At 42.6% G+C, this 27,265-nt stretch overlaps 1 protein-coding gene across 1 annotated transcript in view; it reads left to right on the plus strand.

Annotated features, from left to right (window-relative positions):
- Nucleotides 1-27,046, plus strand: part of GPR139 (G protein-coupled receptor 139) — a 45,893-nt gene extending 18,847 nt beyond the window's left edge. The window contains exon 2 of the mRNA XM_050775021.1: nt 22,592-27,046. Coding sequence (XP_050630978.1) covers nt 22,592-23,526 — 935 coding nt within the window. The 3' untranslated portion in view covers nt 23,527-27,046. The remainder of the gene's footprint in view (nt 1-22,591) is intronic.
- The last annotated feature ends 219 nt before the right edge of the window (nt 27,047-27,265 follow it).

Genomic DNA, 27,265 nt, shown 5'->3' on the forward strand with positions numbered 1-27,265 from the left:
GAAGAGACCATCATCCTTAGCAAACTAACACAGGAACAGAAAACCAAATACTGCATGTTCGCACTTCTAAGTGGGAGCTAAATGATGGGAAACATTGACACATAGAACGGAACAACACACATTGGGGCCTATCAGAGGATGGAGGGTGGGAGAATGTAGGGGATCAGAAAAAATAACTAATAGGTACTAGGCTTAATACCTGGATGATAAAATAATCTGGGGCTGGGCACAGTGGTTCACACCTGTAATCCCAGCACTTTGGGAAATTCAGGTGGGTGGATCGCTTGAGGCCAGGAGTTCAAGACCAGCCTGGCCAACATGGCAAAACCCCATCTCTACTAAAAATGAAAAAAATTAGCCAGGCATAGTGGTGTGAACCTGTAGTCCCAGCTACTTGGGAAGCAGAGGCACAAGAATCACTGGAACCTAGGAGGTCAAGGCTACAGTGAGCCAAGATCACACTACTGCACTCCAGCCTGGGCAACAGAGCAAGACTCTGTCAAAAAAAAAAAAAAAGAAGGAAAGTAAAGAAAGAGGAAGGAAGGAAGGAAGGAAGGAAGGAAGGAAGGAAGGAAGGAAGGAAGGAAGGAAATCTGTACAACAAACCCTCCATGACAAGTTTACCTATGTAACAAACCCCGCATATGATGTACCCCTGAACTTAAAATAAAAGTTTAAAAAAAAAAAGAACATTGTTAAATGGAATATTTTTCCCATTCTATTTTCTAACTATTACTGATACGTTTGCGCTTTGGTCCTCTTGATGATGCTCTTGCTGGCTCTAATAACTTTTCAGTTAATTCTCTTGGGTTTTCTAAGCATGTGATTATATTGCCTGGAAAAAAAAAATTGATAAGAACAATCGTGCCTTCTCCAATTGCTACACCTCTTATTTTAGTTTCCTACCTGATGACTTTGGCTAACCTGCAGGTTTGGATTCTTTACTAGTAGCATTAGTATTTGGGATTAGTTAATTTCACCGATGGTATTTTACTAGAATAAGGAACACATACTGAGTTTTTCAGCACAAACAGAACGACTTTGGTAACACAGAGCTAAGAAGTCCCTGCAGTGACTCAAGTATAAAATGATGGCATCTAGACTCAGGTGCTGCATTAAACAAATATTTGTCAAGTTCCTGCTGTGTGTCAGGTACCGTGCTAGGGACTAAGAATGTGGCCCTAAACAAGACAGACACATATCTGCCCTCCCAAAGCCCCCAGTGTCAGGATGACCACAGAAAAAAATAAGACAAAATGGGTCTGAGAGGTAATTTGATGAAGAATTTCCTGGATGTGATCTTACAGGCAGGCAACAAAATATTACTCCACGTCTCAAAACCTGGTTGTGTAATTGATGATGACCAGGAAATTGGCTGAATTTTTATTAGCTTCTGAAATCTATTACAATCTATTCATCTGAAAAAAAAAAGATGAGAGCAATGAAATTAGAATTCTTCATCTAGGAATGCTTTTGAGAATGCGGATTGAAGAGAAATTAGCAGATATTTTAATTTTCTGCTATCTCACTCTCAATACCAATCAGGCTACCTCTGAAATATCTCGTGATAATTAACATTTGTCTAATGCTTATCCACTCTGCAAAACCGCTTCACATGTGTTATCTCCTTAGGTCCCCACAACAACCTTGGGAGTTTGCAAAGCAATTTCACTGAGGTTATCACATTGGATTCTTGAATTCTCATCCCTCATTTCCCTGCAGTCCACACGCCAGCCAAGCCTGTCGTTTTACAGTTCTGCAAACACAGCATACTTTCACACTTCCTTGATTTTGCACTTGCGGCTCCCTCTGCCAAGAAAGAAACCCATCCTTGCCCATCCAAGGAGTGTCCTATTCATTGAAGGAAACCCTAGGCAGGCAGGGAAGATTCTCTTCCTCCCGGGGCAGCTAGGAAGGTCCGGGCACCTCGGAGTAGAGAGCACCCAACAATGATGCCCACGTCACGGGTAGACCTGCAGGCCGACGGGCGTAAGTTCTGTCCTGCATCTGATTTGGGTGTCAGTGAAAACAGTGGTCCCCATGTCTTCTCTTAAAGAAATCTAACAAGTGACCCATTAGAGTTGAGCAGACCTGGCTTCAAATTTCACCTCTTCAACTTACCAGCTATATAACCTTGGGCAAGTCTCTAAACCCAATCCTAACCCTCCTAAATAGAGTCCATCAACACCTACCTTCAAAGTGAGGGGAGCTGCCATGACTATTACTTATCAAACACCTGCGGGAGAGAGAGCATTGGGAAAAATAGTTAATGCATACTGGGCTTAATACCTAGGTGATGGGTTGATAGGTGCAGCAAACCACCATGACGCACCATTTATCTGTGCAACAAACCTGCACATCCTGCTCATGTACTCTGGAACTTAAAATTAATAATTCTTAAAAACACTTATTCCCATTTCTAGCTTATAATAAGAGATTGTTAAATGGAAGCTATTATTTTTTATTATAAAGATTACTTCCCTTCTGGAAGAAAAAGTTATAGAATCGTGTATCATCAGCAGCAGCAGCAGCATCCTCACTGCTGCCTCTGCTATTAGGATTTCCATGTTCTCTTATTTCTAAGGTGGGGCAGAGAACTGCTGGCTTTTTCTACTGACACTTTCTCTGTCCTGTCTTGGAAATGGTATTCCAGAGGAAAAAGGAAGTTAGTGTGTTTTGTCATAAACAAGATTACAGGCAAAGGCTGGGGGCATCAACCTATCATCACTGGTGGCTGGACAAGCTGGTTCATGAATGACGGACAAGAGTCATCCAGACAGAGTAGATGGGGGAAGTGTTAGAAGAGGAGAGAACTGCATAGGCAAAGGCCCAGAGGCTGGAGTGAGTGTGGTTTGTTTAGGGAACTTGAAAGACACTGGTTTCTTTCAGCCCACATATGGTGGGCAGGAGGGGCGAGTAAAATGGGATGGAGACTGGCACAGGGGCCAAGATTCCAGTGGTGCTTGTTATGTACCCCAATACTAGTCTCATTTTAGAGGTGAGGAAACAGAGGCACAGAGAAGGTCGGTAACTTGCCCAACGTCACACAGCAAGTATGTATCAGCCCTGGATCCAGCACCCACATTCATTACCACTGAGCAGAGAAGGCATTGCTTCTTTTTCTGTGACACGCAAGCACGTGTCCTGAAACCAGAAAAGAAGCAAACTCCTCCAGAGTCATGAGGAAGCAAACTACCTTCACCCGCTGAACTCAGCTGGAGCAGGTTGGAAGCCGCTTTCTCTGTACCTCCTCCCAGGGTGCAGAGGTGGGTTTTCAGAAGTTCCCAAACATAAAACCATTTCCATTTCCATATAATTACGCCTCCTTGACCTACATGTCATTTGGCTGTGTGCTTGGGCTGGAGGTACAAAAAACAATTTCTCCAACCACAGAAAATTGCTTCCCGAGGCCCCTGGGTAATTAGACATTGTCCTCTGGGCATGGCCTGTTCCCTGCCTGTCCACATCTTCTGGTACAGATGCTGCCACTTCAACACTGCATCTGCTGCGAGAACGCGAGTCCCATGGTGGAACAGAATGTCCATTAGAGAGGTGGCCTTGGGGAACGGGCAGCTGAGCCATTTGCACCAAAGAATTTTCTAATGTTCTTGGACATCCAGATCCCGTGGGACCTTCCCTCTGCTAACCCACGATGCGGAGGAGGGTGTGCATTGTGTGGGAGGTTGTTACCTCTCAGCATTTCTGCTGTCTCTTGTCAAATTGTATAAATGAAAAAGCTCCAATACCAATCCCTATTTGAGAGTTTCACTGAGGTATACAGGACCCTCTGTTCTTCACCTCCCACCTCTTGTACCTTCAGGAATGTCTGTGGTTTGGGGGAAAACATACTAAGTTTTTCTTTCTTCCTTCCTTCCTTCCTTCTTTCCTTCTTTCCTTCCTTTCTTTTACTTTCCTTTTTTTTTTTTTTTGAAACAGGATCTTGCTCTGTTGCCCAGGCTGGAGAGCAGTGGCACAATCTCCACTCACTGCAGCCTTGACCTCTTGGGCTCGAACAATACACCCACCTCAGACTCCCAGGTAGCTGGGACAACAGGCACGTGCCACAGCACCTGGCTAATTTTTTTGTATTTTTGTAGAGATGGAGTCTCCCCATGTTGCCCAGGCTGGTCTTGAACTCCTGGACTCAAGCTATCTGCCCACCTCAGCCTCCCAAAGTGCTGGAATTACAGGCGTGAGCCACTGCACTTGGCAAATAATAAGTTTCTTATTAGTAAAATCTTTTAATGTTTAATGCCCCTTGATGACTCCCTATTGCCTCCCAACAGATCCAACTCAAATAGTGCTGCAAAGCCCTTGAAATCGAGGACTGTTACTTCTCTACCTTGTCTCCAGCCAGACCTCCCTCCCTACTCTCTCTTGGGTGAGGGTGAGCAGATGACATAAAAGAGAGAAGCCTCATGGGAATGTGAACTGGAGGGAAGCCATACGTGGAAATGTGAGTCTAGCATGGCCTTCCCTTCTGATTTTCAAAAGAAGCTCAAATCTAGGATTGAACATGAAATCCTCCAGTTTATAAATACAGCAACTAATTCAGAAACCTTATAGATGCATCTGCCCCCTACCCCCACCCACCGCTGCCGAGAATCCACCCCACAAGCTGTCAGTCTGTGACCTCTATTCTATGCTGAACTTCTACCTGCTCAACAGTCATCCTGTCTCTTGCTTCTTGTCCTTTGTACATTTCATTCCCTCCTATTGGCATGCTTTGCTTCCCAGTCACTTGATTGGCTCCTATTTCCCACTCCCATCACTGCACACATGCTGCTTCTTCCAGGAAGCCTTCCATGATCCTCTATATTAGATTTCTTCCCTCTTCCTAAGTGCTCCCATAGCATACTGTCTTCTTCCATCATGGAGCTTCTCTCTGAGTATCTATCTGGCTTCTCTGCCAGGCTGTAGCCTCCAGGAGGGCAGAAACTGGTTCTTCAGGTTTACTGACATCTACAACCTGTGGCAAGGCGCCTGAACACATTAGGGAGTCACTATTTGCGACGGAAGGAAAGCGAAGGAAACTGGCCTGAGTGGGCTTGATGAAAATGCAAAATCCTCCTCACTTGGGTTGGGTCAGTGAACAACCAAAATAACATTTATTGACCATCACCATGTGCCAGGTGCGCTTCTAAGCACTTTATTTGTGTTAATGTATTTAATTCCCACAAGAATCATATGAAGTAGGCATGACTATCCCCACTTTACAAATGAAGAACATGGAGCCATGGAGTGTTTAAGTAACTCAGTCACAATCACAAGACTAGGAATCGGCAAACCTGGAATTCAACCCCATGAAGTCGGTTTCACTCTTGGAGCTCCTAACCTTTCCTTGTTTCAACGAGGGAAAAGTGTTCTAAGAGCGAAACTGTCAATCACATTCAATAGGGAAATTAATTCTATTTCTGAGCATCTACTCCATGCCAAGCATGGTACAGATGATTTTGCACATTAAGTTATTCAGTCTTCTTAACAGCCCTTTGGAAAGATGTCGCCATTGCACAGATGAGAAAACTGAGTTAAGGGTTATGCCCAAGTCAGTTAATGGGGAATTTGATTCAATAGCTATTATAGAAAGTAACAGAAAGAAGTGCCCAAGAAGCTGCATAGACACTGGATTTAGAGAGAAAAAAGTAGAGGTAAGTAGTGAGATCAGTCATCACACATATAAAGGAATACCATGAAAATGACAGCAAACAGATGGATGTCACACAGACAGAACCTTGGGGAGTCCATCCATTCGTCTAACCATCCGTTCATCCATCCATCCATCATTCTTTCATCCCACAAATATTGATGGAGTGCATACTCTTTGACAGCCCTGTGATAAGTCCTCAAGGTTTAGAGTAAAGAGATACAGTCCCTGCTTTCCAGAGGCTCCCAGTGAATGGGTGATAAAGATCTTGAAGGATATCATCATAAAAGTGTGTTAAATACTCTGGCCAGTGAGGTACTTTACTCAATGAATTGAGATCAGAGAAGGTTTTAAAAATAGTCTTCTAGGCAAAGGGTTGTGGATGGGGAAGGTATTTCAGGCAGAAGAAATAGCCCATGCAATGCTTTGGAGGTAAGAAAGTGTGTTGCACGTTCAGGCAATGGCTGCTAAAATGAAGTGGCAAGGTGCATTTGCAGGGGTTGCAGAAGGGAGCTGATGGTGCAGGAGGTACCTTGTGGGTTGTGCAAAGATTTTGGATGTTGGCTGATAAAGCAGAGGTCTCAAACCAACAACCCACGGACCACACTGTGTATTGGGATGGGGTGTGTAAGTGTATTGCTTGCAAGCCTCTCTGGAAACACTGGAAGACCTGACCACAGTTGGCTGTCATTCCCTCATGGGAAACTACCAAGTGGAGCTAAACGGTGACCACCCTCCTGCAATGGGGCATGCAATATCCTGCTCACCGGAGGTGCCCACATGGCATGCCCACTCCACACATTTATATTTCCTGCCCAGGCCCTGTCATCATTTGAGTTTGCAAGACCTAACGCGGTGCCATTGAAGGAAGCAGGGAGTTTGAAATGACACCTCATGCTGCCTTGGGATGAACTATTTAGTGAGTTCTCAGCACCTTGAGCCTAAGGAACGGATCTTGTACTCTGGGAGCCTGACTCAGGCTCTGGCACACTGTTGGGCATCACTAAATTTATATTGAACTGAATTGGATTCATGTAGAAAATTCTGGCACAAACCCTCTTCTCAGGGAGCTAATGGTCCCAAAAAGATCTCTCCCACACACTGAACACCAAATTAATTTCCAATTAATTTCCAATTACCCTGGATTACATCACCTGATTCATTTTCTGCAGTAAACCCTAAGTACATTCAAAACTGTTAACCAGCCTTTTGCTTGTCTGCAATGTTAGGTTAATCTATATTCATAGTTATTCCTTCATTTATTCATTCAATAGGTGTTTATTGAGAACCTACTGTATGCCAGGAACTGTGTAAGAACTTGGCAATATATTAATAATAATCAGCAAAGCAAGCGCACTTCCTGCCCTTCCAAACTTTTACCCTGTTTAATAGTGATGATGATAAAAAAGTGTATAGCGCTCCTAGTACCAGGCACTTTCCCCGTATTAATTTATTTAATCCTCATAAAAGCCTGTGATAGGTGCTGTGTCAGCATACTTTTCATAGATGAGCAAACTGAAGGCCCAGAGAGGTTAAGTAAATTGCCCAAGGTCACACAGCTTGAAGGCTGCAGGGGCAAGTTTGAATCCCAGCAATCTGGCTCCGGAATCTGTACTTCACCACCTGTCTTTCTGAGATGATGCTAGGAGCCCCTGACACACCTTCTGAATCCTTAAAGTGGTGGTCATTATAATTGTGGTCAGCTTTCATGACACATGCTGCCATGGAACCCTGGGTATGTAAATGAACCACAAATCATGCTCTAGAACCTTGGTATAGGCTACTTCATTTTTCCCCCTGATGTCACGTGTTATTGCTTTTTCTTCTTTTAAGTTGGAGACACTGGACGCAGACCTTACACGAGGAAGGAGCTAGAGGATGCAAAGTCAATAGTTGCTGGTTGCAGTTTATATATGCGTTAGCTGCAGGGCATGCAGGTCAGCGGTCCCTTAAAAATGATCCCTAAGGGCTGGGTGCAGTGGCTCACGCCTGTAATCTCAGCACTTTGGAAGGCCAAGCCAGGCCTCGCAGGTCAGTAGTTTGAGACCAGCCTGGTCAACATGGTGAAACCCTATCTCTATTAAAAATACAAAATTTAGCCAGGCATGGTGGTGGGTGCCTGTAATCCCGGCTACATGGGAGGCTGAGGCAGGAGAATCGCTTGAACCTGGGAGATGGAGCCTGCAGTGAGCCGAGATGGTGCCACTGCACTCCAGCCTGGGCGACAAAGTGAGACTCAACCTCAAAAAACAAAAACAAAAAAAAATCCCTAAGAAGAGAAACTTTAAGACTAGAAAGACAGCTTGAGTCGCTGACTAAAGTTTGGTTTGTTTTTGTTTTTGTTTTGCATGATCATAGCTCACTGCAGCCTCCAATTCCTGAGCTCAAGCGATCCTCCTGCTTCAGTCTCCCAAGTAGCTGAGACTACAGGCTTGCACCACCACCCTCAACTGATTTTTTAACTTTTTTAAAGAGATATGGGGTCTCACAATGTTGCCCAGGCTGGTCTCAAACTCTTGGCCTCAAGAAATTCTCCCACTTCGGCCTCCCAAAGTGTTGGGATTACAGGTGTGAGCCACTGAGCCTGGCCATTTTTTTTTTTTACTGCTTCTCTTTCTTCACTGTCACTCACAGTCCCTACCATTTCCAGATCCTCGAGTGCCATTCTCCTCAATCTCCCCCTGCAAGTTTCTCTGAAGCCTTCCCTTGCCATAAACTCAGAACCCAGAACTCATTGCTGCTTCCTCTCCAAGTGCCCAAGAAAATGCCTCGGTCTCCTGGCTTACGCATACCAAATGGTCATGTAGCCTCTTTCCCTCTCTGCCTCCCTCACTAGAGGGTGAAATAGATCTGCCATCCCTCACCTGCAGCCCCAGCGCAGAAAATGACACGTAATACATGCTCAGCACACGCTATGGGAATAAAAGAAGTCTCGGAGAGAGGAGCGACTTACCCAAGCTACAGAGTTGGTTGGTGGCAGAGCAGATTTCTACTGGGTCAGAATGGACTGTAAGCTCCCTGTGGATGCAAACCACTTGGGTGTTTGTGTACCGCCGCATCCCTGTGTCTGGAACAGTGCCTGATTCACAGTGGGCAGCTCAGTAAACATTTGTTGAATGAATAAGTGAATGCCCATCTTATTTAATTCTTCCTTTGTCCTTGTCTTCATGGGAGAATGAGGCAGGGTAATGGAAAATGATGGCTTTGTGTTGGCTCTATTTTGTATGCACAATTGATAAGCTATTTGCCCACAGCTAAAAATACCTACCCCTGGCAGCCATTGGGAGAAGCAGATGGATGATGCTTAGCACAAGATGTTTAATCAAACAGCGACAACCCAGGCAGAGCCTCAATTAGCCTCTGACACCCCAGTGAACTCCAGATGAAGAGCACAGATGCCTCTGATTTCCTGTTGGTCCCCTCGCACCCAATAGCCATCACCCCTGTGTCCACAAAACAGCAAAAACTAACAAGCATCCCCTGGCCAAGGCAGTCACTAGCTGGAAGTCAGTAGATGGGTAGGACTGGCAGAAGCTCAGCACATGGGGCCAAAACAATGGAGAATCAGCCAGTGGAGAGCATTATTCGCTTTTGAAAAGGGGCGATGGGCAGGAGCTCAGTTGTATGCCCTGGATTTCGAGGAGGTGATTAGCTTATCCCCACTGATTCCCAGGGGCTGGGAGTGGCAAGCATTCTCAAAGGCCATACGACTGCTCTGAAACTGATTCTTCTCTCAACTTCCCTCATGCCTCATATGTGCCAGCTGATGGACACTGTTTAAAAATACTAATGTTACAAAAGAAAACAACTGGCCCATTTCTAGTTAATAGTCAGTTCCCTGAGCTGATTATGGAGGTATCTGGACAAGTAAGTGCACCAAATGCACTCTAGAGTCTAACAAATTGTTTTTGAACCCTGGGTCTAGCACACACTTACTGTGTGATCTGGGCAAATTCCTTAACCTCACTGAGCCACGGTGTGCTTGTCTTTAAAATAGGGATATTAGTAGTAGCTATCTCATGATGTATGAGGATAAAATGTAGTGCAAGTAGCCAGGCGCAGTGTCTCACACCTGTAATCCCAGCACTTGGGAGGCCGAGGCTGGTGGATCACTTGAGGTCAGGAGTTTGAGACCAGCCTGGCCAACATGGTGAAACCCCGTCTCCACTAAAAATACAAAAATTAGCTGGGTATGGGGGCAGATGCCTGTAATCCTAGCTACTCGGGAGGCTGAGGCAGGAGAATTGCTTGACCCCGGGAGGCGGAGGTTGCAGTGAGCCGAGATTGCACCATGGCTCTTCAGCCTGAGTGACAGAGCAAGACTCAGTTAAAAAAAAAAAAAAAATGAGTGCAAGTGAAACCTCTGGCAAGTAAGCCAAATACAGTCAGTGCTCAATAAAGGGAACTGTTATTGTTAAATGTACCAGCCTTGCTCAGGTGTTGGAGAGTGGGAAAGCTAGAAGAGGCACTTGATACCATTGCATACAACTTTAGTCAACTTCCTAACCCTTTCAAGCCTGAGTCTTTTTTATCCATAAGAGGATGAAAATAGTGCCTACCTTACTAGTAAGGATTAAGTACTAAATATTTAACAGTAGGTATTAGGTATTGCCTGATATTATAATGTTAGGTAATATATCATATTATAGATATGCAGTATACTTGGCGTATATGAAGATGTGAGCTCAGTGACTAACACAAGATAAGCACTCAATAGTTATTAGCTGCTCTGAGGGAACAGTGGGGATCTCTTCTTTCATGCTTCTTTACCTTTGCACATTGCCGTTCACTCTCCCTGGAGAGCCCTCTTGTGTCTTATCTGCCTGTTAAACTCCTACTCATCTGCCCTAGATGTGAGCCACGATGCTGTCATTATCATTATTATTGCCTATTATGAACTCGTTCATTTTACAGATATGGAAACTGAGGGCTTAAAGAAGGAAGGTGGCTTGTCCATTAGCAGATAGGAGTCTGTATCAGAGCCCAACCTAACAGTGTAGATTCTCCTGACAAACTTGGGAAGTCTAAGGACATTTTCATCGATTGAGTCTGAGAAATAGGGTCCTTTCTAGAGCTAGTTCCCACAAATCAAGAAATATACCAGAAGACTGTTCCTAGAATTGCCAGTGCTTCTTCCCTCTCATTGAGCCTTTGCCTGGTTCAATTTGTCACCTTAGCAGGACTGATTGTTATGTGTCCTTAATAACTATTGAGTGGTTTCTTTAGGCCAGGCTCCGTGCTAAGAGGTCTGTGTGCACAATTCTCTCTAATCCTCACAGCATCCCTTTGAAACAGGTACCATTTTTACTACCATTTTATTGGTAAGGAATCCGAAGTTCATTGTGTTTACACAACTTGTCCCAAAGCACCAGCTAGAAACGTGCAGATCTAGAAGGCTCATCTGGATCAGCATGTCTGCATGCCAGACATGCTCCAAAATGCATGTCTCTGGTTTTAAGTATCCTCTCCTCTCTGGTAACTCCTCTGCTCATTGTTTGCTGGAGAGCCACCTGCATGTTCAGGACTTGTTCTTGTAAAGCCCTGACCCCATCTATCTTTGTGACAAACTCCCAGAACTGAGAAAACACCACTGCGTTCATCACTTGGTATGAAACTTGACCCAAGATCGTGCCATCAAGTCCTTTTAAGATACTTCATCTTACCAGCTGTGCCATCTTCAGCAGGTGGCTTACCCTCTCTGAATACCAGTTTCCTCATTTGTAAAATGAACACCAGAATTCTATCTGCACTGCCATCTCCTTGTAGTTTTTTTTTTTAATCAATTCACTTTTTAAATAAACCGACCTTATTATATAAGCAGGTCTTTATCACTACCTTACACAGAGAAATAACATTCCTCTAATACCATTAAAACTAAATGCATAATTTTAAAAATAAATATGTTCATCAGTGAATCATATAAAATCATCTCATCTATGCAAAGCCACCCAGCACATAGTAGGTGCTGCTCAACATAGAATAGTAGGTGCTGCTCAACATAGGACAGTCATTAGAAAATGAACTTTGGTACTGAGATATACAGTTTGAAAACCATTGGGTCTATTGGCTGGCTTGGATGTGACTTCATGATTGAGGTCTAGCACTTATTATGGTTACCCAATGAAGCTGTCCCTGGTCAAAAAGCCAGAACCAATTCTGCTGTCAAGAGGAGGTCAATTGGTTGGCAAGACTGACTCCAGCCCTGCAGCCTGGCTGCTGACTCACCTTTTCTCCATTGCCCTGAGTCAGACTGTCCTGGGATAGCAGCCATCTTATCTCTTGCTGCCTACTCATCAGCAAGGAGGAGACTTGCTAGGTCTCAACTGTTCTGGTCTACATTGGAAACCATCGCTTTGCTAATTTCTAGGAGAAGCCAGGGAGGCTGCACCATGGATCCAGGGCCCAAGACCCCAAGGACAAATTCACAACATATGTTCCACCTTGGCAGACATCACCAATCCATCAAAGCACCACTAAGCCCAGGGATGGTGTTAGAATACTTTTCAACATGGCACCCAGACAGCCATTACCAATAGACTTGGTTCCAATAGGTTCCCAGTTTCCTACAGGATAAAGTTCAAACTCCTTGCATGCCACACATGATCATTTATGATTTGATCCTGTTGACCTCTTCAGCTTGCTCCTCTGGCATTCCACTATAGTGCCTTTAAATACCATCTTGTGATGAATCCCACATTTATTCTTCACTGTAGATCTTACCCTGAAACTCCAGACTGCTTGTTCAACATTTTCATGAAGAAGTCTAAAAAATATCTTAAATTCAACATGTCCAAAATTAAACTTCCAGTCTTATGCCCAGATTTGCTTTTCCAACAACCCCTTCCCATCTAAGTTGATGGAAGGTTCATTCTTTCACTTTTAGTTTAGAAGATGAAACATGATCCCTTATAAAGGGAGATACAAAAAAAAAAAAAAAAAAACAGAAAATGCTGATTCTAGCTTTGAAAAGAATCCATTCAAGTGCTAAAATGTAGTTTAAAAAAAAGAAAAAGAAAAACACAAAAAAGAGGTCTTCACAAGAAAAATAATAGGAGATGATAGTGAAGCTACAAAGAAAATTAAAGAGCTATCAAAATGGGAACTAAAATTTTAAGAGAACCAAGGCTATTTCAGAGGATGCAAGAGACAACTGAATCATCATGCAATAATGGCTTTTAAGGGTTTGATTCTACAGATAATGACCAATGTTATTCTCCACCAAGCAGAGAAACAAAGTTGAGGGTAAGGTTTGGAATACAACTGCAACTAGAGGGCTTACGGTAGAAGCAATGAAGCATTTCCTGATAGGTTAACAGGGTTGTTAGTGCCTGGGATGATTCATGGGAAGAAGCTAGAATCTTTGCTGGCATTCCTTGAGAGCTTGACTCTCTCTCACTCATCTTTGCTTCTAGTGCAGGTTCCCACCTCCAGAAGATGCTCAGTAATTGTCTGCTGAGCTGAACTAGCCAAATGTTAACACGTAAAAATAGCTAATGTTTTCTGAGTGCTATGGGCCAGGAACTGTGCTAAGTATTGTGCCTATATTATTTTATATATTCTCATAATATCCTATGTGGGTACTATTTATTATGATGCCCATTTCACAGATGTAAGCACTGAGGCTCAGAGACATTAGCTCACTTGCTCACCATCACACAGTTAGTAAATGGCTGTCTTGGGATTTGAACCTGGGCTGGCTGCCTCCAGAGAGTCTACTCTTAACCACTATGCTCCCAACTAGGATAGGTTCTTTGGTACCCAAATATTTTGGGTAAGAGTCAGCCTGCAAAAAAGTAAAAATAGCCCTTTGGGGAACCAGAAAGCCATCCCCCCAAGGGGTTGTCTTTCCTATGGTAGGAGGGTGCCACTGCCTAACCTCCACCTCCCTAGTCTACAACCAGTTTCATGCCTCTACTAACCAACTGCGGGAAGAAAGCTCCACATTCCCAGTTTTCTGCCTTGGGGCAAGAGGAACAACAGGAAACAAGGATGGCCACTGGCCAGCTGTCAGTGCCTGATACTGGAGACATATGGTGGGACAGCAGCCCCGGGGAACTTTTTCCTGCTTCTCTCCTAGGGGACCACTCAACACCGAGCCTCCTGGAGACCTCCCAGCACCTTTTTCAGAAGCTAAAAGACTGACTACCAAGTCTTGTCAGCATCATCTTTTTATTTACCCTTCTTCCATCCCAGGGTCCAGAGTGGGGCAGGTAACAGTGAGGGAGGTGGCAGCCACCAGAGGCAGTGCCCCATCATACGATTCGGTCTCTACCCCTCAGCTGATCTAAATAAGGGCATTGCTGACTTCTTATGTAGGAGTCTTAGAAATTGATCTTCCTAAAAATCCATCCTTGGAGCACCTCCCAGAAGCAGGTAAAATAACACCGCTGCAATTGTCCATAATGCCAGGAGTCTGCCTAACATGAGCGCTGACTCTTCTGATGCAAAAGATGGCAACTTTGTCAGAGAGAGATGCTTTTCTTTTCTTCTCTTTCCTCTTTTCTTTCTTTTCTTTTCGAGTCAGAGTCTCACTCTGTCACCCAGGCTGGAGTGCAGGGGCATGATCTCGGCTCACTGCAACCTCTGCCTCCCTGGTTCAAGCAAAGGAAGAGATGCTTTTAAGTCACAGGGGATGGTGACTGAAAGGGGTGAGTGGCTTCTTTTTTTGGAAATTTAGGATGTAGAGAACTAGGATTTGTAAAAGGTCACTCCAGGAATCTAATGATCCCAAAGAGGCAATTCTCTTTCCTATTCTTAAGACCCCTGTGGACTGAGCAACTGTGCTCAAGAGTGGCCTGCTCTTCTTCACATAACTGCCATTGCAATCAAAAAAGTTCTTCTTGATATCTAACTTAAATCCTTTTGTAGCCTCCAACTTGAGCTCTTTTCCATCCTGCAAATTCTTTTAGCTGCCTTTAGGAGGGAGGGAGAGAGGGAGTGAGAATACGAGGAAAGTGGAAGAAAGGAGGGAAAGAGGGAAGAAAAGTGTGTTACTCTTTAAACCAGCATTTCTACTTTTGGGAATTTATCCAAAAGAAATGCACAAAAATGCTTCATGAACTTAATGCTTATAGTAACAAAAATAGTCATAATAAGTAATGTCCAGCAATAGGTGAATATTTCATGAATATCATTGACATACGGAAAAATCTATTATTTATGTCTAAGTGAAAAAATCAAGTTGCACAACATTATTGTAAAATCTGATTTTGTGGGGATAATTATTATTACTAGTTGTGCTATTATTGTGGGCATATAAGCATCCTGGAGATATAAACACCAAGCGTCCAACAAACTTCTGGTTATCTATTGCAGCATGGCAAACCCCAAAACTTAAGAGGCTAGAAGCAACAATTTATGATTATTTGTCATGGTTCCTGGGCTGACTGGGCTCTGCTGGGTGGTTCTTGCTTCTGGCCTCTCATGCATTTGCAGCCAGTGAGCAGTGGGACTATACTCACTTGGGAACTTTATTGAGCTGGATATCCATGATGGCTCACTCCCATGGATGACAGTGGATGCTCAATATTGGCCATGAGCTTTACTGAGGCTTTCAACCAGAGGCCCTACACATGGCCTAAGTGGCATGTGCCTCTCACAGAAAGGCAACTGGGTTCCAAGAAGGAGCATACCGAGAGCATGTGTTCAAAAGACCCACTTATGACCTAGCCTCAGAAGTCACGCAGTATCAGTCCTGACATAATGTATTGGTCAAAAGTAAATTACAGTGCCAGCTCCAACTCAAGGCATGGAGACTACATAGAGGAATGTCTACCGGGGGCATGGTACACAAGGGTCCGCCTATGAGGCTAGCTGACACATTATCCATGCAAGATGGGGTTTTGACAGACTTTCCCCTTCTAATTTCTAATGTAGTCATTAAATGTATAAACTCAGGAGAGTTTATACATTTAACAGTTTGGCTTAATGTCCTGGCTCACCACCTAGCTGTGTGATCTCAAACAAGTTACTTAACCTCTCTGAACCTCAGGGCTTTTAAATCATGGTACCCACTGCACTACACAAGGTAGTTGTGAAGATTAAGTGAGATATTGTATGTAAGATGCTTAGAAGTGCCCTGAGCACAGTGGATACACAATAAAAGTAGCCAAATTCTATTACTATTATTATTAGACACTGATATAATGTTTAATTTTTGACAGGAGCATATTACTTTTGTAATTGAAAAAATAGTTTTTAAAGACAAGAAAAAGGCAATGTAGCAGAACTAAAAGATATAAACTCAGAACTCCCAGTTGAGCTGCTTCTTCCAAGGAACCTGCAGAGACCCCTTAGTCATCACAGACACAGAAAATACCTCTAGAAGACCTTGACCCTTTCCCTCTGGGCCAGCAGACAATTCAGTGGTGTGGTCTGACGACAAAACCTGCGTTGTTCTCTCAGCCACTCCCCCAATCCTCCCAAGCTTGAGCACAGTAAGCTGCAAAATATGGGAAATGAATTCCCTCAAGAATATAACCAAGAAGCTTTGCAGTCACAAAACATGGGCTTTTTATTATCCAGGAACTTAAACCTGTCCGACGACACCATTGACAGAAAGGATTTGCTTTTTAGAAGCATTGACATTTTGGTGGTGGAGTTCAGCAGGGCTTGCTTGGATGGGATTGGTTGGGTTTCCTCAACAATGGAATCACTGGCTCAGTTTGACAGGAAAGCTCAGAAATGGAATTTCAGGCAGTGAGAACTTCGGTTTCTTCATTTACTCACCCCTTATAAATACACACAGACCCTGTCAACACCACTCTTTCCCTTTGGGGAAAATGTGCCACTGTAGAAATGAAAGAATTTTTAAATATGGAGAGTTACAGCAAATGTCAAGCTTTTAAGAGCTGAAGACTCTACCTTTTCATTTCTTTTTCAGAAAATCAATACACAGGCACCGCACCATTCCCCTCTGGGTCTCCTCAGCTCACACTTCTTTCTCCCACCCCAAAGATCTCCTACATGTTCTTGATGTTGCCTTGGGGGAAAATCTACCTGTACAAAAGGAATGGGAAACTCACTGTCTGCGGGTTAGTTTCTCAAGAGAGGCAATCACTAGAAACTTAAGGAAATGTCAAATATGAATACCTAGCAATTTCACTTGGAGTTGATGACTTGCCTGACTTAAAGCATTAATTAGATGGGGCTGGAATACTTTTAAAGAGCTTCAATATGGAGAATTTTTAGCACCACACTTCAAACAGGGTTCAGCTGGGGAGGAAGAAAAAGTGGGAGAGTCACTTTTCATAGAATATATATATATATATATATAGCACTTTTACATATATATAGAATATATATATATAGATTATATATATATAGCACTTTTTCTGGGGACACCCTGCCATTTATACATCCTGCCTCCTTGGGAAGCAGGGATGTGAAAGGGAAAGCAGGCATTGTTTAATGGATGGGGGCGGAAAAAAGAGGTTGTGGCTGAGCATGATGACTCACGCCTGTAAGTACAGCACTTTGGGAGGCTGAGGCTGGTGGATCACGTGGGGTCAGGAGTTCAAGACCAGCCTGGCCAACATGGTGAAACCCCATCTCTACTTAAAAAAAAAAAAAAATTAGCTGGGCATGGTGGCACGTGCCTCTAATCCCAGCTACAAGGGAGGCTGAGGCAGGAGAATCGCTTGAACCCGGGAGGCGGAGGTTGCAGTGAGCCGAGATCGCATCACTGCACTCTAGCCTGGCAGACAAGAGCAAAACTCAGTCTCAACAAAAAGAAAAAAAGAGGTTGCAAGAAATTATGGCACTTTTCTAAGTCAGGGGCAACCTAAGGAACAGGAATCGCATTATTTATGTTGAGAACCCTTTTCTATGACCAAAAATAAACAAAGCAGAATCTAATAAGCCAGAAAGTCAGACAGAGCTGGGGTCTCCATTTTCATTTTTCTCTGCCTCCCTTACTTGTTCTGTTTGTGACTTTGAGCAAATTATCTAAAAATGCCAGCCTTGGTTTCCTCATCTCTAAAATGGGAAATCATTCTCATGTCTCTCTGTTCTATGAATATAACAAGCTGATTCTCACCACAAGGCTGTTGCACTTGCCAATCCCACTGCCTAGAATCTTTTTCCCACAAGTATTTGTATGACAGATCCCTAGATCCCTTCTTTTTTCCTTTTCTTTTTCTTTTTCTTTTTTTTTTTTTTTTTTTTTTTTTCCTGAGACAGAATGTCACTCTGTAATCCAGGCAGGAGTGCAGTGGTGCGATCTCGGCTCACTGTAACCTCCGCCTCCCTAATCCAAGTGATTCTCCTGCCTCAGCCTCCCGAGTAGCTGCGATTATAGGCACCCACCACCGCATCTGGCTAATTTTTGTATTTTTAGTAGAGATGGGGTTTCACCATGTTGGCCAGGCTGGTCTGGAACTCTTGACCTCAAGCGATCCACCACCCTCAGCCTCCCAAAGTGCTAGGATTACAGGCATGAGCCACAGCATCTCGCCTCCCTTCTCGTCATCCTTGATTGGACTGAAATGTTGCTTTTAATCTAAAAGTTACTACCCCATGAATCTGTCTCATCCCTTGGTGTTATTCTTCCTAGTATCACATCTGACATTCTGTTGTGCATTTGTGTGTGTGTTTATTTATTGTCTGTCTCCCTCATTGTACTATAAACTCCATGGCAAAAGGGAATCTGTCCACTTTGCTAATACCTGTATCTCCAATGCCTCATCCAATGCCTGGCATAGTCAATGCCCAGTTGATATTTGCTGCATGAATGGACTCTCAGGCAATAGCTACCATCCATTAAGCACTTCCCACATGCCAGACACTGTTTTAACCACTTTATTGAAATTATCTCACTTAACCCTCAGAACAATCCTATGAGGTGGATAGTCTTATTAACCCCATGATATGGTTTGACTGTGTTCCCACCCAAATCTCATCTTGAAATGTAGCTCCCATAATCCCCATGTATCATAGAAGGGACCCAGTGGGAGGTAGTTGAATCATGGGGCTGTGTCTTTGCCATGCTGTTCTCATGATAGTGAATAAGTCTCATGAGATCTGATGGTTTTATAATGGGGAGTTCCCCTGCACAAGCTCTTGCCGGCCACCATGTCAGACGTGACTTTGCTCCTCATGAGCCTTCTGCCATGATTGTGAAGCCTCCCCAGCCAGGTGGAACTGTGAGTCAATTAAATCCCTTTCCTTTGCACATTATCCAGTCTTGGAAATGTCTTTATTGGCAGTGTAAGAACAGACTAATACACTCCATTTCATAAAGAAGGGAACTGAGGCACAGAAATATTGAATAAACTTGTCTAAAGACAAGGTGGTAATAATACCCAGGCAGCCCAGCCCCAGATCCCACACTCTTAGCAACTGGATTCCCATACCCTTGATACAATAGACCTTTAGACCTCAACCTCTTTACAGCTTGGGTTCCATGAAGCTCTGACTATATATGATTAGGTCAGAGGAGCAGGGATTGCAAGCAAAGCCTTTAATCAGAACCCTTCACCAAAGCTTTTGTCCTTTCTTTATCTATTCACCAGCAGCTCCTGTATACTGTGTTCTCATTTATCTCTTTAATACTTACCACTTATATGATGTTTCTCCACTCTCTGAGTAGAGACTTTACGGGTATCCACCAGAGTACCTAATGTATATCCACCTTAGGCCTATGTACAGGCATTTGCCCACAGAAAGTAGATGCTAAATACTTTTTGGAAAAATTTCTGGATGAATAAAACATTTTGAAATGCTTTTCAACAGAACACAGCAAGGCTGTTTAATAAAAGAGCTATAAAATGCAAGAATGCTTACAAAGCAAGCAGAATTCAATATAAATATTCTTTGTCTTAATAAACCAAACTCTTCATATTTCTCCCCCTCAGAACCTTTGCACTTGCTGTTTCCTTTGCTTGAAACACTTGCTCCTTCCAAGCTTTCTGCCTTTTAACCTCTTCCTGGTCTTCCAAATCTCAGTAAAGATTTTTCTGATTCCTACTCCAAAACATTCCTTCATAGCATTCACTAGAACTTGCAGTTAATGCATTTTCTTCCATGGTTCTTCAGCTGATGTTCTTCTTGCCTAACAGAATCTAAGCTCCATGCAGGCTAAACAGACCATGTCTATTTTGTTCACCATCCCCTTCCAGGACACAGCTCAGAATAGGTACATAATGCATGAATGCAGTTTTGAAATATCAAGTTTACAAATATAAGGACCTTTGCTTTAGTGGGTATTTTTTCTTAAGTAGTGACTTAAGTAGGACATATTCACCATTTTTCTCTACATTGTGTGCAGTATAGCATATCTTCATGGTACCCCCACCCCACTGGGAATAAGTACCAATAATGCAGATTGATTTTGAGCATGGATGTTGGTCCTGGGTTTGAATCCTGGCTAATTAATATAATCAGTATCTTAACTCTCTACCACTTCAAAATGTTGTTTCAAAGTGCTTTGGACAAGAATGAGAACAGCATAGACTTTAAAAAAAAAAAAACTGGTAATACTGAGAGGATATGGAGCAACTAGAATTCTCATATTCTGCTGTTGGGAATCTAAATTAGTAAAATTTTACAAAGCAATTCATCAGTATCTGTTAAAGATGAGGAGGCACATACTCTAAAACATAATAAATACACTTCCATGTATACATTCCCCCAGATAAACTTTCATATATAAGTACTTCTCATGGAAAGTCATGTCAAGACATTAACTTTGGTTTATAACAGCAAAATCCTGGAACCAATTTAAAAGAATGAACATATTTAATATAATAAATTATAAATAAATCAATCAATCAGTAAGTTCCTACAGCAGAATGCTATGTAGGCATTCAAATGGGTGAACTAGATCTTCAGGTAGCAACAAAAATGGGTCTCAGAAATACAATGTTGGATGACAAAATCAGTGTATAGAATGGCAGTTTCAGTATAAAAGAAAGCAAAAGGCTGGGCACAGTGATGTGCACCTTTAGTCCCAGCTACTTAGGAGGTTAAGGTGCGAGAGTCACTTGAGCCCTGGAGTTCAAAGCTGTAAAGCACCATGATTGCACCTGTGAATAGCCACTGCACTCCAATCTGGGCAACATAGCAAGACCCTGTATCTAAAAAAGAAAGAAAGAAAGACTATGTAGACGTGGCACTGGTCACTGCACACAGCCTGCAGCATGGTGGTTGCATCTAGAGAAAGAAGATGGAAAAGAATGAGAACAGAGCTTCTTCAGAGGAGACTTCGACTGTATCTATAGTGTCATTTCTTTCTTTAAAGAAAGCTGAAGTAAATATGGCAAAATGTTAAAATTTGTTAAATCTGAGTGATGAGTACACCAGGTTTTGCAGGTGTGTTTATTATAAGACATTTTTACATGGGAACCATTGTATAACATTTTAAACGGCTACCAAGAAAGGAAGAGAGACAGACAGAGACTGAGAGAAAGATCTGGATTCTAGCTCTGCCATTGGACTTCAGACAAGGAATATAAGCTTTCTGAGAACTTAGCTTGCAAAATAGCATTATCAGTGTTCAAATTTCAGGGTTGATTGTGAGAATGAATGAAAATAAATGTGTAGAATGACTTCTAGATATTATTCATTGGAATATCATTTTGGAGTGAGTCCCTAATGACTTTCTAAACATGCTTAATTCAGGGAGACTTTTTTAAAAAAACTGATCAGAAACTATATAGATGTATTTTCAAAACAAATATGACCCCACAAAAAATAATACATTGCTGCTGTTTGTGCAAAAACTATATATGAGGTTTGCAAAAGTAATTGCGGTTTTGCCCGTTACTTTTGCACCAACCTGATACATGCACATTGTATGGACATATATAAGCATAGATTATTTATTAACTGTAGTTTCCCTGAGGGAGGGGAATTTTGATGATTGGAGAACAAGAGTAGAAGGAAAATGTACTTTTCCTTGTTATTATTTTTGATTATGTATGTGTATGTAGATTACCTATTCCAAAAATAAATGCAATTTATTTTTAAATTAATCTGAAGGTCACAATCTTCTCTGCACCTCCAATTTTAAATCTACTTAAAAAGGAAAGATCCTAAAATCCAAGCTCTGAAGAGGTTCTTAAGAGGTTATATGGTCCAGTCTGTTTCCCGAACACATATAGCAAGAAATGCCACCTCAGCCCCAAATTCTTCATGCAACTGAACACAAGAAAGAGCATGAGATGTGGGATCAGGAGATCCTATTACCATGAATTATCAACTGTGTGGCTCTAAGCAAGTTGCTTAAACTCTCAGAGCCCCAGTTTCATTCCTAAGATGAGGATAATGGCGGCACCACCTCTCACGGTTGTGTGAAGAGAATGGCGGCTTCACCTCTCACGGTTGTGTAAAGAGAACTCCGGCATCACCTCTCATGGTTGTGTGAGGAGAATGGCGACTCCAACTCTCATGGTTGTGTGAGGAGAATGGCAACACCACCTCTCATGGTTGTGTGAGGAGAATGGCGACTCCAACTCTCATGGTTGTGTGAGGAGAATGGCAACACCACCTCTCATGGTTGTGTGAGTCTCTCAGAGCCCCAGCTTCATTCCTAAGATGAGGATAATGGCAGCACCACCTCTCACAGTCGTGTGAAGAGAATGGTGGCACCACCTCCCATTGTTGTGTGAGGAAAATGGCGGCAACACCACTCATGGCTGTGTGAGGAGAATGGCGGCACCTCTTCTCATGGCTGTGTGAGGCTCTCAGAGCCCCAGTTTCATTTCTAAGATGAGGGGAATGGAGGCACCTCCTCTCATGGTTGTGTTAGAATATAAGCACAACTTTAAAATAGTATCCACGTGTTTGTATGAGGTGCTATTTGTAATGCCGAGGTTGTCCCTCAAAAGCATTGATTCAATCATTTTGACTTCCATGGGAGTGAACAATAAACATATGCCTAGGGCCCCAATAGGAGCCAATGAAGTCATCTTTGCTTCAGAGCTAAACCAGTTTTTCTTCTCTCCACAGCAAATATCTTGACAGTGATCATCCTCTCCCAGCTGGTGGCAAGAAGGCAGAAATCCTCCTACAACTATCTCTTGGCACTCGCTGCTGCTGACATCTTAGTCCTCTTTTTCATAGTGTTTGTGGACTTCCTGTTGGAAGATTTCATCTTGAACATGCAGATGCCTCAAGTCCCCGACAAGATCATAGAAGTGCTGGAATTCTCATCCATCCACACCTCCATATGGATTACTGTTCCATTGACCATTGACAGGTATATCGCTGTCTGCCACCCACTCAAGTACCACACGGTCTCATACCCAGCACGCACCCGGAAAGTCATTGTAAGTGTTTACATCACCTGCTTCCTGACCAGCATCCCCTATTACTGGTGGCCCAACATCTGGACTGAAGACTACATCAGCACCTCTGTGCATCACGTCCTCATCTGGATCCACTGCTTCACCGTCTACCTGGTGCCCTGCTCCATCTTCTTCATCTTGAACTCAATCATTGTGTACAAGCTCAGGAGGAAGAGCAATTTTCGTCTCCGTGGCTACTCCACGGGGAAGACCACTGCCATCTTGTTCACCATTACCTCCATCTTTGCCACACTTTGGGCCCCCCGCATCATCATGATTCTTTACCACCTCTATGGGGCGCCCATCCAGAACCGCTGGCTGGTGCACATCATGTCCGACATTGCCAACATGCTAGCCCTTCTGAACACAGCCATCAACTTCTTCCTCTATTGCTTCATCAGCAAGCGGTTCCGCACCATGGCAGCCGCCACGCTCAAGGCCTTCTTCAAGTGCCAGAAGCAACCTGTACAGTTCTACACCAATCATAACTTTTCCATAACAAGTAGCCCCTGGATCTCACCGGCAAACTCACACTGCATCAAGATGCTGGTGTACCAGTATGACAAAAATGGAAAACCTATAAAAGTATCCCCGTGATTCCCTAGGTGTGGCAACTACTGCCTCTGTCTAATCCATTTCCAGATGGGAAGGTGTCCCATCCTACGGCTGAGCAGCTCTCCTTAAGAGTGCTAATCCAATTTCCTGTCTCTGGCAGACTGGGCAATTCTCAGACTGGTAGATGAGAAGAGATGGAAGAGAAGAAAGGAGAGCATAAAGCTTGTTTTTACTTATGCATTTATTTCCACAGATTCGCATTGACAGCGAAAGTTCCTACCAGTTTGAAGATGCCATTGGAGCTTGTGTCATCATCCTGTGACCAGTTAGGACACAAAGTAGAGAAATAGTCTGTGATTTTGCGCTGGTACCATCCACAGTCACTGGGAACCCTTCATTTATGTGACTTACCAAACCCCAGTAGCACATAGCTGAGCCTGCACTCTTCTTCCAAGAGCTGAGGTCATTCATCACTTCCCTGTGCTGTTCCCAGGAGCTAACAATAATGACCGTTTCAGGATTTTTTTCAAGGTGCCCTTTGTCCTAGAGAGGCTTGTGGTCTTGAAGTGGCCCTGGCACTCCTAGCTTCAGAATGACACTGTGGGAATAGAAGAGTATTGGATCCCACCCAAACTCTGGCCAGAGCTGCTTCAGGAAATCTCCAAACCCACATAGCTGTGACCTCAAACCTGGGGTCTAAGAGGCAGTTTTCTATTTATCATTATGTATAGATTTTCTCTATCTCCTCCAAAACAAAGACCCTGCCTGGTGCGCAGGAGGAAAGGAGGAATTCTTGAGCCCAGAAAAACAAAAAAATAAGCCCACACTTGCCATTGTTTCAACCCATTCCTGTGTCAGCTGCATACAATCCCGTTACTCAAAATTGCTTCTTGTTATGGTATCACTCAAGCTTCCTAGAGAAGCTCAAGCCTGTCGAGTTGCCAACCCTGCCTCCTTGCTTGCTGAGGCCCTCACCAAATTGTTTTATTTGAAGTGACTTCCGAACTGAATTTAATATTCAAGGGTCAGGAACTGCATCTCTGCGGGTATTAGAGGAGGTGTTCTCAGCTCTGCCTCACAGCCCAGCTGGCATTGCCATTTCGCCACAAACACAGACACAAAAGGTGCCCATGCTGACGCCTAGTCTGCCCTTTGACGCACATGGCTTAAAAGGGTGGTGCCAGTTCTTGGTAAAGCTATTTAACCCAGATCCTTTGTAAAATGATAAAATATAAGTGTGTTTATTTATTCTACCCTTGCCTGTCCAAGGCAAGAACACTTCTAGGATGTAATAAATAGGGGCATCCCTGGAAATTGCTACTTATGTGTGCACCACACACACACACACACACACACACACACACACGATTATATTCCTCTTATTTAGCTTTTCTTTTTTTTTTTTTTTCAACTTCTCTCTGACTCCCAGTATTCGAATTCATCCCTGTTTTAGAATAAATCTGCCAAAATGACTTTGAAATTACATGATATTTTTGGTGACCAAACAAACAGCAGACAGTCCACCTGAAATATCTAGTTCCTCAGGCTGGATTTTTACTGCATTTTGTCCCTAAGTTGAAAGACATGTCTATCTTTTTTAAGGGAATTTTCAATAAATGAATGGGGTAAGAAAAGGCCCCATGGCAACACAAACCCTAAACTTCAGCCAATGCTGTCAATACTAGTTCAATATAAACTTAGGTTATATTAGTCCTGATGATCCTAATTCTTACCCCTTTTAAAGGATTGCAATAGAATCTCATCAGAGCCAAGGATTAGATTCTAAAGTCAGTGCAAAAGATAAAACCTTACAGAGCCAAAGTTACCTTTGCAAAAGATCCTCAAAAAACAGCCATGTTGGAGATTATATTCCATTGCTTTCAAAACCTAACACAGCTAAGTTTTTCTCTAGCACTGGAACAAGTTGTTGTTTATCTGGTTGATGACAAGGCAAAATTGGCTCTCATTTAGGGACCATATTGTGTGATTCTAATGTATCTGAGAACATTAGGACCACCCTGGTGCATCAAGATGCTTCCACTGAAAGAAGTTCATGGAAGTCGTCTGACTGAGGGACAGATCTCCCATCTCCCACGCTCCCCAGGGCGTATGCTCATTGAGTGGAATGGTAAGCAGATTCTCTCACCTCCCTTAAATTGCATTTCTCTCTGTCTCTTTTTTGCCAAGCACGTGTAATTGGACATGTGTTCATTAAATGTGTGTATGATGCAATTCCACCACGCCCCCTCATGAATGGACATTGACCAAAGGCTACCTATACTGAATATATATAGATATATATAAATATATTTATTTATTTATTTTTTAAACACCTAGCTCTGAAAAATGCTAGTCTGAGCTATACATGAATGAGTCAAAGTGCAATATCTACAAAGGTTAAGCAATTCCTTTTTGAGAACGTACATAAAATGAAATTTATGTATGTGACTCTCCATGCTCTCTGCTCCATGTTTTTAATTGTATGTAACAATTAATTGTTGATGTGTAGAAACTGGGTGTGCATTGGGAACATTTTCCTCTGACACTTTAATTTATTACTTCTCTTGACGAGAGAGGCTCTACCACGTAGTATTGTGATCTCTTTTCCTCTGAATATGTTTTATATTTTGCTAAATGATATTTAAAAGAGGTCCAATTCTCGAAGGCATTCTAGTGAATTGCTGTCTTCTGCTTAAAATGCAAATGAATGCCCATTGGGTTAGGTTGATACATATCTCTTAAAATTTATTTCAAATTATCTAAGGACTTTTAATTTATTATTATTTATAGTAATAATTTTGGACATCATGTAATGGGTTTTTTTGACTTTAAAACTTTAAAAACCTGTAAGCCTTTTCTTTCAGGCCAGTTTTAACAATAAAGCCTTGAATTTTGAAGCCTGTCATGTAAACGGCTGCTGCTGGTGGCACTAAAGCAATTGCCTTATCCTGGGTTTTTGTGGTGCCTCTTTCAAAGACGGTTAACTAGCTTCTCTCTTGCTAGATGATTTGTGTCCTTGGTTGGACATTGCAATGATGATACGCACCACCATGCTGTGTCTTTTTATTGAAAAACTTGATGACTGAAATGTCTCATGGGGAAGGAAATGAGGGGAATGACAGACAAACCATAAAAGACAGACCGGAGTGGGCATGAACTTGTGTGTTGCGAACACCCTGCTATTGGAAAAGATCACTTTGCACAGTTGGTACCTCCTGGTTCAACATGGGGAGCCTACCAGACGTGAATAAAAGACTCTAATGTTGGCTATTCCAGTTCAAAGAATGGAATAGAAAGTTACCATAGAAAAAAAGCAAATGTTCATATTTTCTTAATTAGATTATATATTGTGTTTGGACTTGTTTGTATTATAATAAATTCTAATATGGTGCGCACTTGGTGTTTGGTATTTGCATCTATGTTCAAGCAATTGCAGTATGCTGATTTTTATTACTATTATTTTTAATTGATAAATCATAATTGTATACATTTATGGGATACAATGTGATGTTTTGATGTATGTATACAATGTGGAATAATTAAATCAGGCTAAATTAACACATCTGTCACTTCACTTATCATTTTTTTGTGGTGAGAAATTTGAAATTTATTACCTTAGTTATTTTGAAATATGCATTGTTACTGACTCCCTCACCCTGCTATGCAATAGATCTCAAAATTTATTTCTTCCATCTAACAGACTTTGTGCCGTTTGACAAACATCTCCCATTCCCTGCTTCTCACCTACTTCCAGCCTCTGGCAACCATCATTTTACTCTCT

Source organism: Macaca thibetana, chromosome 20, assembly GCF_024542745.1.
Source record: "Macaca thibetana thibetana isolate TM-01 chromosome 20, ASM2454274v1, whole genome shotgun sequence".
Classification (NCBI taxonomy): domain Eukaryota; kingdom Metazoa; phylum Chordata; class Mammalia; order Primates; family Cercopithecidae; genus Macaca; species Macaca thibetana.